Below are 19,430 nucleotides of genomic sequence, written 5' to 3' on the forward strand. Positions count from 1 at the left end.
CACGCACTGGTGCGTCAGAGAAATTGGAGCGCAAATAACACAGATAATACACGTATCGCGTTGGCTTGTTTATCACTCCGTATGCTGCCACCTACTGGCCAACCAGTCTAAGTTCACAAAGACATTTATAAAACTTACTACTGGTGCGACATTATATTTCTGCTTTCATTCTTAACTATGTCAGTTTCGGACATGGGAAACTTTTCTCTGCCGTGAAGCCTAGATTGGAAGAAAAATTCAAATTCAAAATTCAATTCAAAAATACTTTATTGATCCAAAAGGAAAATTAAGTGTAGCTCATCAATTCAGATTCTTCAAAGGGTTATTGTAGGTGGCTGATTGCTGTTGACAGGAGAGGTCTTTTGTAGCGGTCTGTATTGCAGCATTTTGAAGAAGCCTCTGACTGATTATACTATGTTCTTCAAAATGGTCTCATGAAGAAACTGGTCAGAGTTACCCATAATTTTCTTAATTTTATGAAGCATCCTCCATCATTTCTTTTTTCTCTCTCCTGATTGGTTCAGTGCTGTTGTCTTGTCTCAGTTATGCTGGAGAATCATCACATAATAATACACACATTCCTTAATCTCTGACTAAATAATAGATTATTGAAAGAGACTTTCTGATCAAATCATCATCATGTCCTCACCTTTTCCACAATATGTTACAACCAGTAGATCAGCAGGTGGAGCAGGTCTTCTGCTTTAATTGTTGGTCATCTCCAGTCATGTGACAAGTTCACAGAAATTAAATAAAGAGAAAAGACAACAGAGTTTAAAAAAGGGAATATATATCAATGTTGAATCAACCATCATCTAACTTTGGATCTACATGTACGTTTGTGTTGATTTTATATTGAATCAAAACTGAGGAATAAATATTGATTCATCAATCAATCAATCATATTTTATTTATATTGCACATTTCAGCAGCAAGGCATTTCAAAGTGCTTTACATCATTACAAACACAGAAACACAATGCAACATAGGTTCCATCAATAAATTTGTAATTGATTACATTTCAAATACAATTCTAAACAGGTGGGTTTTTAGTTGAGACTTAAAAGAAGTCAGTGTTTCAGCTGTTTTATGACAATTCATGACAACATACTGTATATGCTGTTGACAGAGACATACTGCTGCTCATACTGTGCAGAGCTGCAGGTGTGTGTGTGTGTTAGACTCATGGCAGCAAACCAGCAAAAGGCAAAGAACTTTGCATGTCCTCCCCCTCGCCCCCAAGCTGACAGAATGAGTCGAGTATTGCTGTTGGATGCAGGTAATGTCAGCAAAATGATGACCAGCTAATATATCTAGGTTCAAAAGTGGGTAGTACTGGTTACATCTATTGAGTAACTGTTTGGGGGAAAAGAGTAGTTTTACTGCACTGTGCTCTTTTCTTTTATTTGAATTATGTTATTATTGCTATTCTTACTTGAGTAGATTGATTATGCATTTAAAAAAAATAGACTTCAGAGATTGGAAACATTAGATTCTTAGATTTCTGCAACATATGAGCTAATGTTTGCAGCCTTTTTATTTATTTACGAATGAATAAACATGGTTATATTATTTGAAAGGTTACATAAAGGTTTGTTTATGTATTTATATTAAAGTAAAAACTTGTTTACTCTGCCCCATAAAAAAAACCAGGCTAATTATAATAAGCTAATTATAATTCTATTCATTGGTTACAATTAAGTCTTTTTCTTTCTTTCTTTTTTAAATTGGGACATTTACATTAAAACGACTGTTTAATGCAACATTAAAATGAATGTTGCATTTTCCTTTTCAGCCACACTATGGAAGTTCCTACATCAGTGAGAAGTTCTAGCGGAACCTTTGTATTTCACTGAAACTGCCGGAGACTTGTGACCGTAACACAGTCAAGAGTCACGTCATCGAACATGGCAGGCACGTCAGATTATCCGAGAGGGGAATCATTTATGGATCCTTTTAGGGGAATATTAGTGGCATATTTTATGCCAGAAAATTGCTATGATAAGTTCTTTCTGGATTTCGACTTTCTGGACGGTGAGTGGTCGGTTTCGTCATTTCCTGCGGTCAGTCCAAGGTGTCTCGTGAAGATAGTGGCAATTAGGTGTGAAGTCTTCCGGGATTTATTGCAAAAAACATGAACGTGTCTGTTCATGTTTTTGTTTAAACACCACACATGCAGACAAGTTCCTCATTGAGTTGCGGGAGCATTCAGGGAAACCTGCGCGACCGGAAGCCCACGTCACGGCAGTTTAAACACCGCAGATTAGGAAATGAATGGGAATTTAAAACCTGGAAATTGAAATGCAGTTAATAAAAGATATTTCACTCTCCGTATGAAAAGACTAATGTGTTTTCTCTCTGACATTAAATCAAACCAGACTTTTCCTGTCTTAAATCAGTTATACCTAAACTGTTAATACTGTACATGCTAAATGGATTAATGATGAGGCATTTATAAACAACTTCCTTCATATTCAGAAACGTGCACGCGCTTCCTTATTGAATGACTTCAGGCAAACATTTCTGACTGCCTTCTGCAAGATTGTCAGACTAGTGTCTCAGATGGATGCAGGCTCTGCTTCTTGTTGAATGTTACGTTTGGAATAATCTCCATCATTTATCAATTTTCACTCCATCTACTGTGTAATCTGGCAAACAACTCCTACTGTGCCTCCATCCATAAGCCAATAGGGGCGGCATGATGCCAGACACTTGAATAATTTTCATCATCTGTTCACTTTCATCTTTACCAATACGGTTTTCAACCCAGGGTCCCTCTGCCATCTGACCAGCAGAGGGCGACGTTGACCTGTCCCTACTTCTTTCCAGGACTCTATTTGGATGCGTGCTGAAGTGAAACCAGGCCTGCAGGGTTGTGATGTTGTGAATAATGTTGTTCTGCTACAACATGGATTCATTTTGCTTTTCACTTCATATCCTGTGGTGCAAATTCAGAATGAGATCATCCTGGTCTATAAGCTGATATGGAGCAGCTCTAACCCAAGCAGAGATCTACTTCCATTTAATCCAGTTTTATTTACTGCAGTTTGTTTATCTGGACGATTCCAGGTCAAATCAAATGAATGATTATCTCCTCTCTCTCTGCTGTGTTCACGTATTTTATTCCTCTTTCTTGATTTGTATCTTTGTTTGTTTGTTTGTTTGTTTGTTTGTTTGTTTGTTTTAACCAGTACCATGTCTGAAGATTGTACTGAGCAAAGCCCTGGGGATCGCCATCATCCTGGGATCAGTGCTGGGTAAATCATTTGTTTCTCTTGCTCTTTTTATTTCTGGCTTAACCCATAACTGTTTAAATAAAGCTGAGTTGTTTCTCTCCTCAGATATATTTACAAAAATATTCAACCGATTAATTATTCCTGTGATTAATTTAGATTGGTGCTAGAGTTTGATTTTGAATTTAAATAAAGCTTTTTTGTGACAAGAATATCCACTCAGACATTTTAGGGTAATTTTGGGATACCTTACGGCTAGTCTGTTTTTCTGTTCTATTTGTTCTCTTTCTTTTTATTTCTTTTCTTTTTTCTTTTTTTTTAATAATTAATTAGTTTTGCTGAGAAGCAACCGCAGTGATCGTCATGGCAGCCCAGTCCTTCTGTCCTGATCATTCCCAGCCTGATGGGCAGCAGGGAGAAGAATAAATTCATTTTAAAATTTAAAGGCTTTTAGCCTCCCGAGGTCGATTTAACCTGTTTTCTATTTATTATGCAAACCTACAATCATTTCTTTTTGAAGCCCAACACATGCTGAGGATGCCGTCTGCTGGAACGACAGCTTTAAGTTCAGGTTGGAAGGCCTCCCTGCCATCACCCTAATCTTTAGCGCCCTTCATCGGTTCTAGAATAGATTCAAGTCAAGGTTTTAGCATGGCTGGTCCAAAACGTGAATTTTTCAGTCAGAAGAGTCTAAATCTAGCGGCCAACGCCTCCTGACGTCCACCAGCGCTGTCCTCTGCATCCGTGTAAATCAGATGTTTTTCTTTCTCATCTGATCTGAACCAATTCACATCCTTTTCTTGTTGGTGCTGCTTAACTTCAGTTAGGTCCTCCACTCGTCTAGACAAAAATGGATTTAGGATCTCTTTAGATAAACGTCCTCTTGTGTATATCTGTAACATTTCTGCTTCCACTGTTCACAGTGAAATTACCTCAGATCATAAAACTGATGAGAGCAAAGAGTGCAGAGGGGCTGAGCTTCAACTCTGTGCTCCTGGAGCTGCTGGCCATCACTGGAACAATGGCCTACAGCATGTCCAACAAGTTCCCCTTCAGGTCTGGAGCTCATGCACTTTAACTCTGTGTTGCTTATCTCTGCTCTTTGGTTTGATCGTTGAAGTAACGTGCTGAATGTGGCCGCAGTGCCTGGGGTGAGGCTCTGTTCCTCATGCTGCAGACGGTCACCATCGGTTTCCTCATCCAGCATTATGGAAGGAGAACCGGCTTAGGTGAGACCAGACACACTGTCACAACTGACTGGTCCTCTCATTGTCCTAAATGGGTTCACTGCAGTTACTACTGATTGTGGTTGTTTGCTCATGACCAGTTGCACTGGTCATCAGCCAAAATAATATCTGGGTATTTCTACTGTTTTAGGGTCATGTTGATGAGCTGAACCCAAAACTCCCATTGGTTTTGCTCAATCAGGTCAACTTTCTGAACTATGGAGCAACATGAGCATCAAAATGCAGGACTTGTTCTCACATCTGGAGAATCTGATCAATGAGTGATGAGCAGGAGGAGAGATTCCATCAGGACAGAACAGAGACGGAGAATTTTACACAATGAAGACGTCATGTTCAGTTCACATGTACCTACATTTATCAGTGTTTATTATTCAATTTATAGAAATCCAAGTTTGTAACATTTAATTAATGAAAAAAAAATTCTCCTGAAACGTTTTTTGGATGAGAAATATTAACAGAAATGAACTGATGATGTCGCAAAAATGTCATCAGTTTAGTCAGAAGATTGAATTTCTCTAAAGCAAATTAGAATAAAAACTTGACCTGATTGAGAAACATGGGTGTCACTTTTGGATTCAGTGTTGCAAAATAGTCCTAATTCAGTTGAAACATAGACAACTTCCAAAAAATATTTCTTTGTAACCCAGTGTTATCGATCTTTAAAAAAAATAAATAAAACAACCTGCTACTACAGATTATGGTCAAAACCATCTTTTTTTCCATCTGCAAAGTTACTAAATATAGTGAAAGTCACTAAGTTGGCAACAGTGGTGTGACTATTGTTAACAGCTGAAGGGGAAAGTGGCTGATTTTCAGACCTTTACTACGGTTGATAAGATCAGTTTCACATTAAAGTATCGACTGATGGCTCAAAATGAAGGAAATCAGATAAATGGACTGGCCGACATGTCGGTGCACTGCTGGTAGTGATAGTGGCTGCTGTGTATATGGATAGATGGATTTGGTTAAAGTGTTTAAAACATTTCAAATCATGGTTAGGTTCATTAAAGATACGGTCAGATAAACACCAAACTGTTAGACATTGAGCTAACCGTCTACATGTCTTCCAGGTCTCTTGTTTCTGGTGGTATATTTCCTCCTGCTGGGCGTCCTTCTGTCTCCAGTCACTCCCATGTCGGTGGTCACCAGCATGCAGGCCTTCAACATGCCGGCCATCATCATCGGCAGGGTGAGTAAACCCTTCATGTCTCTCTGCATCACACTGCCTGGCCTCTATCATGCTGACAAGTAACTGACCTGGTATTAATCGTAGCTATCTGAGTTTTCTGAGTTATTATTTATATATATATATATATATATATATATATATATATATATATATATATATATATATATATATATGCATGAGTGGGACAAGCAGAATGAACAGGTATGAAAAGCAGAATAGTTTGAATGTCAGTTATAAGTGAAGGGATGACAGCAGGAAACTGGCTCACTGCAGCATCTGCAGACACAAGGCTGATTATTGAGGCACTGATGTGAACATTTTGGTTAATATTGATACCTTATAATATTTCTGCTGTTATGGCCAATAACCAATATTTACTGATAGTATATACATTCCCGACACCCTGAGAAAAAACTGACCACACTGCTGACTTCACCACTGCTTCTCTGCTTAAGTTAAACTCCCATAATCCTGTGCTGCGTCACCATCAATGTCACATGACCAAATCTCTCTGGAAGGAAGGCGGACATGCATAACGGTTGTTGATATCGGCCCAGTTTTATTGATCAGACCGATACGATGCGTTAATAGCGACCCTGGGTCGATAGCGATGTTACTGCTAATGTCCGACTGACTCTGACTCTGACCGTTCCAGCTGATCCAGGCTGCAACCAACTTCCGTAACGGACACACGGGCCAGCTGTCTGCCATCTCCGTCTTCCTGCTGTTCGCCGGATCGCTCGCTCGGATCTTCACCTCCCTGCAGGTGAGAACAGGCTCGTCCTCCATCTTTGTTCCTGTACTGAACGGAGGAGCAGAGGGAGATTCTCCATAAGCTCATATTACACAAGTTGAACACAGTTTAGAGCCTGTTTCATCACCGGTGTATTTTTTCTGAGTAGTGAATGTCTTGTTCTTAAGTCAGTGACTTGATGCTCTGCTGGGTTTCCTTAGATAAAAAGTAAAAAATTAATAGAAATGTATTTAATATCAAAGTAAAAAATGCATAGTGTGGTACATTACATTAATGAATGAGAAAAATAAAATGAAAATTTAAAAAAATCACATAACAAACAAAGAAACAGAAACAAAGTATTAAACTTTTTAATCTACTTTAAATAATTAATAGAGCATACTGTACTGTTTGATAACTAGGATCAATGGGAATGCACGTCGACTGAAATTATTATTATTATTGTAAAGTGTATTGAGACGACATTTGTTGTGACATTTTTTGCTATGGAAATAAACTGAACAGAATCAAACGTTGTCTTCTCCCAGGAAACCGGGGATTCGCTGATGGCTCTGACGTATGTCATATCCTCTACATGCAACGGCATCATCACTCTGCAGGTCTTCTACTACTGGAACAGCAAACCTGAACACAAGAAGAAGAAGAACAAGAAGAATAAGAGGGAGTAAACAGCCGACAGCTGTAGTGTTGTTTATGAGAGGTTTTTCCAATTTCTCTTCTTCAAAACCCGAGGAGCTCACAGACAGCGAGCGGAGCAGCACTAACGTCCCATTCCAGGAAGAGATGAAGTTTCCAGACCAGAGTGATGATGTGTAGCTCCTGGCTACATGACTGTCAGCTGGGGTCCGGACCGCTCTCCCATCATCACCCAGTGATCACATTCCAGGGAAACATTCCTCATCATGACAACCTGTTCTGACGATCAGGATTAATAAACGCAAAAGTTCCGTGTGAGCTTCTATTTCCGTTTGTTTTCCCACGTAAAATCCAATTCTGATTTTTTTTTATGATTTTTTTTTTCTTTTGTTAATTGAAATCTTGATATGTGCTGAAAGATTATGAATATTCAATTTCCAAATAACTGGAGCTGCTGCTGCAGTTCCAGCCTGTTTTTCTTTTGAATCTGATGTAAGAAGCTTTAGAATCAATGAACTGAAACCACGTCTGCAGCGTTTCACACGCCACCGCTCCGCTGGCGTGTAATCAGTCCCGACATCGTTATGTGCAGTAGAGGAAGTTCTGCGTTGGAGAAGTCGTAAAGCAGAGCCGACTGCCAGGAAGTGAATCATCAAACTGAAGTGGATCCTGAGTCCGGCCGGTGAAAAGACTGGTTTGGTTCTGACCCAAACACCTCTGACTGATTTATGATCACTGCTTCAATATATAAAAGCATAATTGAAATTGATCTTATTGCCGTTTTTCCCAGTTTCTTTGGTGCTTTTCTAATTTAAATTAGGTTTTTTTTTTTGTCCTATTTATTTGTGTTACCATGGAGCTCAGTCTGACAGACAGACAGATGGATACAGTTGAAACCAGAAGTTTACATACACTATAATAAAACAAGATACGCATTTTAAGCTTTTGACTTTGAAGAAAGTCATAGAAATGGCCTTTAAACGTTTTCTCTCATTCTGACATTTAGCAAATACAAGATTATTCTGATGTTATATCAGCAAGAAAAACAATAGATCCTTTTACTCTCTTCTCTTATTTGATGCATTAAATTCAATTACTACTTTATTTTGTCCTTTATTTGCGGCAAACTGTGAATTTGTGTAGATATTTCTTTTTTCAGCTTTTTCTTGTCTGATGGATTTTTCCCGTCCGAATTCTAATATACCGAGATCATTTTTGACTGAATTGTGCATTCTTTTATTGGACCTAAATTCAACTCTGTGTTTTTTAAACAATGCTTAAAAAGATGCATTCTGTCATTTACGTGCATTGTACATGTGTTGGTAGGTTGATGTATTGCAGATTCAACCTCACTGAGTCTAGGCTGAACATTTCTCCAGGGGTTTTTATGACACAGCTTTTCCCAGTGGCAACATTCCTCTAAATGTCCCCGTCTTTCTCAGCAGGATCTGTTTCTAATTCCTCCTCTCCTACCTGCCAGAGTTTTCACTTAAGAAGGAAAACAAGAGCTGCTCATGAATAAAAGTTTAACCTAGGAGAATCTTCCATTGAGATCTGTTCACTTCAAACAGGTTATGACCGGATTGTCTCCTCAGTTCGCTCTTTGAAATCCCGTCGGTGACTACTACCCTTTCCAGCAGACGAAACTCTCACAAACACTGAGAGTGACCACCGCTCTTTGTGGACTCCTAAGTCACTCTCAGCACATCCATGGCAACCACTTGTTGAAGCTTCACTGCCTGTTGCCGGGCAATGTGATGTACTGGAGCAGAAAATCCCTCCATTGACATGCTCTCCGCCTCCTTTGCGCTCACCCTTCTCCCTGCCTCATCCCTGCCCTCCCACTGACCACTGTCAAAACAACCCCGGTTTGTGCTCCCCTTCAGTGGGACGCTGGACAAGTGATGCATATTTTTAGATCTCCCCCTTTTTGTCACAGCACAGCCATAAAAAAAAAATGATGTAAGGAAAAATCGCATAGATTCTTTGGATTCTATCAGAGAGGGAAAAGCTGACAGTGAAAGAACAAAGTAATGTTTTTGCTCCGAACCTGCTGATGACCCAGTTCTGTTAGTTTAAATTCATCTTCCAGTAAAAAGTATTTTGAACTTTTGCCACAAGTTTTCACTCTATTTTTTTAATTATTATTATTATTGAAACAGGAGCCTTCTAACACTTGTGATTCTAATTCTGACAAATAAGTAGCAACTTATTTGTTGTTAGTTTACTGCTATAGTTTGGACCTCTGATATTAGTTGAACTGAACTGATTTTAATCGAATGGGAAATTTCACTTATTGCACCTTTAGCGAGATGCTAAATCCAGTCCGTAGTCCCATTAAACAAACAAGAATGTGATCAGTGATGTTGGTTGCTGGGTGGTTCTTCACTTTACACACTGTTCAGAGATCACCATGCAGTTTTTTGGCGTTCAGTAAAAGACATGCATCTCTTGGATGTCGTGTGGTTGGAGCGGCGCGTCCCTACAGAGGCCACATCAGTACCGCCATCTTAAGTTCAGGTCCTGTCCTTGGTTACATTGCTGCTTATTTTCACCTTTTATGTCAGATTATTGTCAAATAAAGGCCACTAGAGCCAAAACAAAAACTTGTTTAAAAAAAAAAAACAGGTAACTTTGTATTTTTGCCAACGTATTTGAAAGAACTGCCTGTCTCAGTGTCTTTTCCCTGTGTGAAAATCACAACATCGTCTGCATACGTCACCAAATGAAGCTCGGGGCAAACGTCTGGGAGGGAAAACACAGTCAAGGTCCCAGAATGGAGCCCTGTGGAACCCCAACATTCTAATAAGGTGGGATTATTTCACACCATATACAGGAACGCATTGAGTTTGGTGGATTTTAAACCATAATTTAGTGTCTACAGAAACATGCCTTCTTAGGATCTAGAAACAGTGTTGGCATGAACCAACCTTAAGAGGAATTTGCTCCCACTAGTCCCAGTAGAAAACATTCTGAATGATTTTGCCAATAAACTACCAGCAGCTGTGTTGCAGATCTTTATTAGATGCTGCAGTTACAGACCGGGCTTTGGCAGCAGCAGCAGACAGAATGGGCTGTCTGAGGAACTCTGGCTCTCTCTCCGTGTCCTCAGCATCTGTTCTCAGCTCCTTCTCCCTCCCTGCTGCTGATCCCCATGCCCTCCGTTTTTCTCCTCTCCCCTCCCCTCGGTGACCGATTAGCCGGTGTGGGGTTCCCTCCTATTTCCATGAGAAAGGCAACGGTCGATGAAAGGGTTAAGCCCGAGGACGCAGCCCCCCAGAAAGCAGCCCTAATTTTCTGCTCGGTGGGGGAGTGAGGGAAGCGGGGCGAGGGAACAAAGACGCCCAGGGGAGGAGCGGAGACTGCGGCTTTACTATATGCACCTGCGGCCTGAAAAGCCACAGACAATGCGCCTCCGAAACGGCCAATTACGGCCAGTTTTCTAAGGAGAGTCCTGGAGGAGGAGGATGGCTGCTGAAAGGGAAAGGGAGGGAAAAGAGGAAAGTGAATTTTAAAACAGGTTAAAGATAAGAAAGTAAATAATCATTGGAGACACTATAAGACCCCCCTCAGATCTCCACGAACCTCCTCTTAAGGAAATGTGGGCTGGTGAAGATGCGTGAGAGCTGCAGGCAGTGGAACCTGTGGGACCAGATCCTCCACTTCAGACTAATGCAGCCTTACAGGAGACAGGAAATTACACAAGATACATCTCATAATTAGACTTCTCTAAAAAAAAAATTATATGTATTTTATCTAGTTGGAAACAGTTTTAAACTAATTCTGCTTTGGTTTATAGTTTGATGTCAGTTACCAGTGGTTCCTTACCAACCCTCTGATATGCCACAAGTTTCTGTTTGGAGGAATCACACCTGGAATCCGCTGTGAACATTTGATCTGATTTATATATATATATCCTGTATATATATATATATAGTATTATATTCAGATGGACCTGAAAGCACCCAGGACTTTAAAATGACTTTCAGTTCTGACGTCAAAATCTACCAGGTCGTCACCAGTTCACTAAAGAGGATCTGAAAATGCTTAATATCACAAAAATTCACAAACAGTGTGTGGGAAAACGTTTTGCACCCATATGGAGGGAGAATGAGCAGTCAGACCAATAAAAGCTGAAGTTGAGTTTGCAGCTGCGCTAACAGTTTGCCCTGAAGGACATATTAGCAATGACTGTAGCTTCCTACCAGTCTGCTAAAGGTTATTGAGACCATATCTAATCTGATCCTGACAAAATAAAGCAACCAAACTGGTGGTGAGGCCACAGCGTGGTTCACACAAAACCAGGAGTGAGTTCCAAACATCCAGATAGTTTGGTATGGACCAAAAATGCTGAGTGGCAACTTGTTGCCGTTAAATTTGTTTCTATATTTTAAAATATTTTTCACACTTTAAAATGTTTTTAATCTGGTTTAGATTTCATGAAAGATTTCTGCTGTTTTGTCAACACTTTAGGCTTGTTTTGTTACCTTAGCAACCAGAGAGTTACAAGCGGAAGAGGCTAATTGACATTTCAAAGTGTCACACGCTATTACCATGAAGGGAGAGGAAGTAGAAATACCTTGTATTCATCTGGACAGACTGAACTGGAACTGCAACACTGCTGTTTTCAACCAGGGATGGAGCAGACTGTACTTCAGGAAGCCAATGTTCTCCAGTGTTCATCTTCTAGGTGTCCATCATGGAGGATGGAATCTCCTCTGGCAACATTTGTTGAGGCAACCAAGTACTGAAACAGCTGAACAAGCTGCTGAAAGCCTGCTCTGTTGTGGGGACGGCTCTGGAGCTGAATGTGCAAAAATAATGCTTCATAAACACTGCAAGTCCACAGTTGGTTTTCAGTCAGAGGCTTCAACAGAGCCACTGCAGCACAGACCACTACACGAATCCCATCTGACCCTTTTATCTGCAATAAAGAATCTCTAAAAGAGGAGCCAATAAGCACTCATTGAATTTCCTTCTTTTTTGGGATAAATGTTTGAAACAGAGCTGCAAGTGAAGGCAACAAGATGTGCATCATTGTTCCAGAGTTTGAGATGCATGCAGTGGCACACCACATGGGTGGCAGGAGCCACTGGCTCCAACATCAGGCCATTGTGACATTTGCATCTTCTTAATGCTGGGACATTATTTATGTTACTGCCAGTCGAAATAATGAGGGTCATGTTAAGTACAGGTAAAGACATAGCTGCACCAGTTTCACCACCACTTACAGCATTCTAGATTCACCTGCCACTGGACTGCATGGAAGTCAAACTGCCATTACCAGGCAACCTGGACACTACACTGGTTTTCTGCTCAATCGGCACATTTTAACGCCTCGCAGAACCGAGACGTTTTTAAACTTGTGAAGAATCCAAGTCCTCTCCCATGAATATTACTGTGGACTTTTTCACATCAGTTTAACAACCACAGAGACGTCAGTGTGATGTTTGAGACAATGAAATGCATCACAAGTTCACACTTTGTGAACATAAATTATTTTCTGCCCTTTTGGGGAAAAAGAAAAATCATCTTTCACACCATTAGAGTTGGTATGTGCTTGGGACCCAATAAAACATTCAGCAAGAGAACATTACTACTAGTTCTGGGAAGAAAAAAAAAAGTAACTGACAAGTGTGCTGTAAAAGAGTTTTAATCAAACAGCAACCAAGACTCTGCATTAGAGCCTAAAAATATGGACAATATTTACAACAGTGTTTCCTGTGACTCTACAATGCAGCATTTGCATACACTTACACATACTCTACAAAGTATTCAGTATAAAAGTTACCTTTTAATATACGTGGGTAGTAATGTAAACATTCAGATATTAGTGTAACAGAAGTGATTTTCAAACACTTTTGGTATTAATTCCCAGTGTCTGCTTGGTTTCCAGCAGAAGTGTTTTAACCACATTCAACATCCTGTGTGTGCAAGCTGATCGGACTCCAGCTCTGCCAGAAACAACCTCCACTTCATAGAAAAATGATGGAAAACAAAATATATATATATAGTAACTGATTAATCTTTTTTTTTTCTTTTTTTTTTTTTAAGGAGAGAGGTTTGTCCAGCCTTTCATTCTATACTAACAGAAATATGGGTTCTCCGAAATGTTTTAACTCCAGCCCAGAGGAAAGTGATAACACTGGTACAACAATGGATATTTACATGCAGAGAATGATTCTAAAAAAAAGAAAAGGAAAAAACTAACGGCAAATAAAATTCAAATGCAGAAAATAACAAAACATCTCAAATTCAAAAGTGGAATCAAATGATTTGACGTGAACAAGGACCTGCTCCATGTTTCAGACACACTTTGAGCAAAACACAGATGGAACTCGGAATGTTCTTGGTTTCCTGTAGATCCGGTGCCGATTGTCCAACAGGTGCGTCAGCACACAGGACTTCAACTGGGAAAAATCTAAAAAGGGAGAAAGAAGTGGAAAGCCAAATCCAGTGCACAAAGTTAACAAAAAGATTTTAAAAGTTGTGCATTTTTTTCTGCCTCTGAATCATCATAGACCCAGTAACAGTTAATGACATCAAATGAGGGAGTGGTGGTGGGGGAGGAGGTTCCAAAGCTCATCTCCATTTGTGCGTTTTTTATTTTTTTGTTCGTTTGTTTTTTTGAAGAATGACTCTGTGGCAAAAAATTCTGGGCTGCAGGGCACATGTTAAACCTTTTGTAATAAGTGCAGTCAACCAGTGATTGTCCACAATGAGTCATGAAGACCACAGAGGCTGGGAAAGGTTAGCCTTGCACTCTGTACCAGGGAGCTAAAGTGGTAAGCCCTGAACCCGCAAGCAACTAGGGAGGGACGGTGTGTGCTGGTCACGTCTGTCAACAAGCTGGAACGTTAACCTAAGACTCATAAAGGGATATTTTGTCAAATAGCCCAAAACCCAACGACTGAGGTTAAAACATGCACCAGCTACAATGGCCTAGCTCCGTCCTGTAGGACTCCTCACCTCATTCTCTTGTTCAAGTCCCTGTGCATCGGCTGCTTTTCTCATTCCCAATCCCACCCCAGGATTCCCACTTCTGTCCTAAATGTGCGTAAGTGGCACCGTTCCACTGAGATAGTGCTGCTGGACACTGGTGTAGCCCCTCTGTGCAGTCGCAGGATCGGAGGAATCCCCTCCAGGTCCAGGAATGTACATGCTGATCATGTCCCTGAGATCCCCCTGCAAAGCCCCTCGGTGGTGGTTCGGCGTTCCTGTTGAGGGCGAATGGGCCACCGGTTCTGCCTTCACCATGGGCATGTTCACCGGGCTCAGCTGCTGCGGACTGCTGCTGTATGACATGGGACTGCAGGAGAGAGAAAACGCAACAAATTAAACCCACACTTTTTTAGTTTTGTTGGTACAGAGAGCAGAACTAAAGCATCGAGTTTGAGAGGCTTCACACCTGCACCACTGTGGGCTGGGAACAGCATTAATGTGGTTTGGCAGCATTTTGTACAAACCACAATAGGCAGAACTATGAAGACGACAAATTAATTCAAGATGAATGAAAGGCTGAAAGTGGAATGTTGTAGAATTTAACTTTGGATATGAATGCTGACATGAATCTGTTAAATACACCTAAACCACTTTGGTCCCAAAAATTAAGAAAAAACAAAAAAAATAGGACTCTAGTTTCAATTTTACCAAATTAAAATTATTTATTCGCTGATTTATGAGTTTACAGCTTCCATTTTACTGTGGAAACAAGGTGGCTTCTCTTCCACTAATTGACATTTTTTGCCATGTTTCAGCAGGAGCTGAAAAAAAAAGGAATTTCCCTGCTGGGATGAATAAAGTACTTCTATTCTAATCTAAAAACAAATTCCAGTTCAGAACGAGCAATGGCACCATATAGGCCAGGAAAATAGTGCATCAATCGTGACTTGCATCTGCGTGTAAAGGCAAGGCAGGGATCGTCTTTAGCTCAACACACCCTACAAACTGCAAGCCTTCATTCCTCATGTCTGTCTAAACAGGATTTACCCACAAGACGCTAGAAACATTTTCATCCATTCCAATGCCAAGTCTTCAAACAATTCTGCACAAGACTTGAGTGAACAGCATCATGCACACATGACTGTTTCCCCATTTGTGATATCAGAGAAGGTTTACTGAAGTTTTTAGAAGGTGACAGCAAAAGCAGGAAGATAATTGATGCATTTCCAAGCAACGGAGGAAGAGTGTACACAAAATCTGCCAACAGCCAGTCAGTCCAGAGGTAAGCCATCCAACATGTTCTGCTTCCTGACACATGGGATTATGTTTCTTATGAGTATTCTTTTATGGAAAAGACCATCTAATAAATGATCGTAGACCACAACAGTATCCTACACCTCAAGAACTTTAACAGTTGTGGCCAGAGCTTTGTTGTGCATGTTTCCTTTCCTCAGCTGGTTGATTCCACTAAAGAATTTAAATAGTTTTTGTATCAATCAATATATAAAACCACTAAATTTTGGTCCATGGAAAAAGATCCAATATGCTCATTGTAAAAAAAATAAATAAAAATAATACATTCTCAAAATCTCCCTGTTTATCACAGCCAAACTCTGACAGCCATCTTCTGTAGGCAAGACAGACTTCACAGCATCTCTACACAACTCTAGAGAGAAACAAGAAAATCCCAGTCTGAGCTCTTGAATAAACTTGTGTAGCACACTTTGGGCTGAGCGTCAGAATTGGTAAATGTTAGAAGGCAACTTAAGAGTACAGAGAAATACTACATCGAACAGCAAATTTGTATAAGACAGTAATGGCTTAAAAAACACTGAAACGGAGCACCGCTGCTGGATTAAGATCTGTATGTTTCTCAGTGCACAGTCTGTAGTTTGAGGAAATTTAAATAGAAGACAAAGCTCTCCGATCACTTAGGACAATGGTTTCAAAGAAATTGTGGGTGGCCACACACAGAGCAGCCCTGCTCGTCATCAAGTCCGCTTGATCAACATTCCAGGCAGGACCCAGCCCAAAATCACAGCCTCTGGCATAACAAGTAGGCAACAGACAGAACTCTGTTCCAAACTCTCTCAGGGACTGAATCATAACCTGACTGGGCCATCATTTAAATCTGTTAAATAATGGTCCAGTGCTTTACATCAAATTCAAACCATTTTCAAGCCAAAGTCCTGCAACAATGAAAGTGGATTTAATGTCCAAATCATTAAAGACACATCTGCACTAAAAATTAAAGTGCAGACATGTGAAAGGGTAATGCTAAAACAGTTTAACACTCCTTAAGTAGAAGGCTGTGTGAGAATAAGTTCAGAGTTGACCAATCAACACCGAGTTAAATCTCAGTAAATCAAGCTGGACAGTAACCTGGTGGTCAGGCAGCATAATCTGACAGGCACATTTTTACAAACTTTCTGGGAACGGGTTTTTTGTGATTAATTAAAATAACTACACACTATGAAATAACACATTCACACAATCTGCTGAATTTCTTTACATCAAAACTTTTTAAATTAATTTGAAATGATTTAGGACCCCAGTCTGAATTTCGTGCCACAAGCAAACAATTGCGAAATGGTATGACAATAAAAAGAATAATTTAATGCTTAAAATAAATAATTATTTACTGCTTGATAACAAGGACTCATTGGAATGTATGCGAGACTGAACTGTATAGTGTTTAGAGACGGTATTTATTGTGAATTGGCGCCATGTAAATGAACTGCATCATTTATGTGAAATGTATGAAAGCGGTTTTATTGACCTGCACAGAGAATATTTATATATTAAAGTGTGAAAAGCGGCAGACTTATTTTGTTACTGGAAGTTGTGGAAGAGTTCCTGCCTGCTGCGGTGAGACGCGGACAGACAGAGGGTCACCCACCTGTAGGAGTTGGCTCCGCTCATGTACGTCTGCGCCGCCGTCATCGCGGGCGGGTACTGGAGGGCGGACAGATCGTACCGGTGCAGCTGCTGCGTGTAGCTGAGCGCCTCGTTCTGCATGCCGGTGTAGCCCCCGGTGGGAGCCCAGCCGTAGCCCTCCATCCGGGGACTGCCGCCTTGGTTCTGGGCCGCTGCCGTCAGTAGGTTCCCTGCTGACAGCGGATATTTGCCCACCTGCGCGTCCTTCTTCAGCAGCGGCTTGGTTTTGCGGCGGGGTTTGTATTTGTAGTCGGGGTACTCCTTCATGTGGACGGCCCGGAGTCTCTTGGCCTCGTCGATGAACGGCCGCTTCTCAGCATCGGTCAGAAGTTTCCACTCGGCTCCCAGTCGCTTACTGATCTCGGAGTTGTGCATCTTGGGGTTCTCCTGGGCCATCTTCCGCCTCTGTCCTCTTGACCACACCATAAAAGCGTTCATGGGCCTCTTGACTTTATCCATGGGGTCGCCTCCAGGTGGACAAGCCGTTTTCGGGAGAGAGTTCCCATTGGTCCCCATACTCCCGGTGAGGTTGCCGGTGATCGGTGACATCCCGGTGGTCTGGTGAGTCTGAGGCTGGCCGTTTGGTTTCAGCTCGTGTTCCATCAAGCTGTACATGTCGGCCAGGTGAGTTAAAGATGACTTGGAGTGGGTGAAATACAGCCGAGCAGCCGGTGACTTGAACTTTTGCTTCCCAGCAGGTTAGACCGGGTGATTTAAATTAAGTTGCTAATTACCCACGTCACACCCGGGGAACAGAACGAGCCGAGCGAGATCCACCTTTTCTACTTTACGTGTGATGCTGTTGGGGATGTCATCACTTCTCTACTTCAGGTTTGAAGAGTGTGAACTCCGCGTCCAGCAGCTGTCAAACGGCCCCAGCATCGCACACTGACGCGACTATTCTGCCCCGGAGCTCAAACAGACCAACTCTGTGCCGCTGCACATCAGCAGGAACCAATGGGAAAGCGAAAAGCTCCAGAGGGCCATTTGAATGTGAATAGCTTCCGACGCAGCAGAGACACTTGTTGATGACTGAGTTGGGGAAAGGGGGCGTCCTGGTGTCATGGGGAGGGGGCACAGACCCCATATTTAAGAGTAACTTGCAGAAGATGTTTTTCCACACTGTTCATTCTCAAAACAAGATTTTTTTTTCTTTACTTCATTATTTTTAAAACAAACCACTTTAGAAGTTCTACTTTTTCCACTTCAACCATCATCTACTTAAAACCGGTTAAATACAAAGGCTCTAGCAGGGCTATAGTTTCATATGTTCAAATCTGCTTTCTGATAACATCAACAACTAATGAGCAGTTCCCCATTATTACATTTTCTCATTAAGAAAGCTAGGTGTTTGACATTAGCTGTATATTATGGGATGCCAATGCACAGTCAAGAAAATGACTGCGATAGTTTGGGTTATTTTGTCTGTCATAAGAAAAGAAATTGGTGGTTCATTTTTCAAAATCATGTTTTCCATGTTATTAATTCATTTATAAATGTCACAGTTTCAAACTAAATATTTAATTAGCAAGCTAAAGAATTAGTTTGAAGGGTTTTTTTTTACGTCCTACAGTACTAAAACGGACATTTAAGTCCAACAAGACATCATGAAATCAAAACAACTGAGGAAAAAAACGTTTCAGAGACAAATAGAAGCTGTTTTATTTCTATCTCAAAAAATCCAAGATTTTTCCCCATATTGATAGTGAAATGTTGACTGGATGATTGATGTCCACTTTGTGTACTGAGTTTTACCCACTTTTCACTATAACTGAGATTAGAAGTACAAATATAGATCAGTGGTCTCAGACTGTATCCTCATGGGCTGGAGTCCTGCAACTTTCAGACATGTTCTTTGTCCTACACGCTTGAACTAAATGGGGAAATTGCCTCTCTAGTATGCAGTCCAGTTAGAGTTAGTACTGGAGCCAGGTGAGCTGAAGTGGAGACACGTCTAAAAGTTGCCCGACATCAATCAGCCCTCGAGGACAGGAGTTTGAGACCATTGATATAGATAGTATGAGTTTGTGAAAAGAGTTATTCCAATGGTACCTGAAGTTCTGCAGACTATAAGTCTACAGGTTATCCTTCCTCCATGCCTCTATTTGTGCTTTCTAGCTGTTTTCCTAAGATATCATTTCTGAGAAATGGTGCGAGTTGTTGAATGTTTGGAAATACATAGATTTTGTATTAATGACATTAATTTTAAACACATAATAAAATTACATTGATTGCTTATGCATAAATGTGAGCAAACAGCAATGTCCTCAAGTCTCAAATTAGGACTTTCTAACTTGGTAGCATGACTTCTTGTCTGCCGCTGCCTATCTGACCTTTGACCTCACTCCACATCACTGGCTCCATCACAGATACTGGCTTTCAGAAAACAACTCTAATGTCTTGATAGCACTTCACCTAAAAGAAGTGAAAATTAATTGCAGAACTACCTGAGTTGCCAAAAAATTGTACTTAAGGAAGAGTAAAATTCCTTC

The 19,430-nt window shown here is 40.8% G+C and overlaps 2 protein-coding genes across 2 annotated transcripts; one reads left to right on the forward strand and one right to left on the reverse strand.

The window, feature by feature from the left end:
* The first annotated feature begins 1,885 nt into the window (after positions 1-1,885).
* On the forward strand, positions 1,886-8,278 carry mpdu1 (mannose-P-dolichol utilization defect 1). The gene is made up of 7 exons (XM_023347156.1): positions 1,886-2,034; positions 3,192-3,257; positions 4,157-4,289; positions 4,377-4,462; positions 5,551-5,669; positions 6,325-6,435; positions 6,951-8,278. The coding sequence occupies exons 1-7, from the start codon at positions 1,908-1,910 to the stop codon at positions 7,089-7,091; spliced, it is 783 nt and encodes a 260-aa protein (XP_023202924.1). The 5' UTR covers positions 1,886-1,907; the 3' UTR covers positions 7,092-8,278.
* A 4,418-nt stretch (positions 8,279-12,696) lies between these two features.
* LOC102216676 (transcription factor Sox-19b-like) lies at positions 12,697-17,638 on the reverse strand. Its single transcript, XM_005807922.3, has 2 exons — positions 16,901-17,638; positions 12,697-14,368 (listed from the first exon to the last, which is right to left on the reverse strand). The coding sequence occupies exons 1-2, from the start codon at positions 17,551-17,553 to the stop codon at positions 14,107-14,109; spliced, it is 915 nt and encodes a 304-aa protein (XP_005807979.1). The 5' UTR covers positions 17,554-17,638; the 3' UTR covers positions 12,697-14,106.
* Positions 17,639-19,430: the final 1,792 nt, after the last annotated feature.

The sequence above is a fragment of the Xiphophorus maculatus genome, chromosome 14 (genome assembly GCF_002775205.1).
Source record: "Xiphophorus maculatus strain JP 163 A chromosome 14, X_maculatus-5.0-male, whole genome shotgun sequence".
In the NCBI taxonomy this organism is placed as follows: domain Eukaryota; kingdom Metazoa; phylum Chordata; class Actinopteri; order Cyprinodontiformes; family Poeciliidae; genus Xiphophorus; species Xiphophorus maculatus.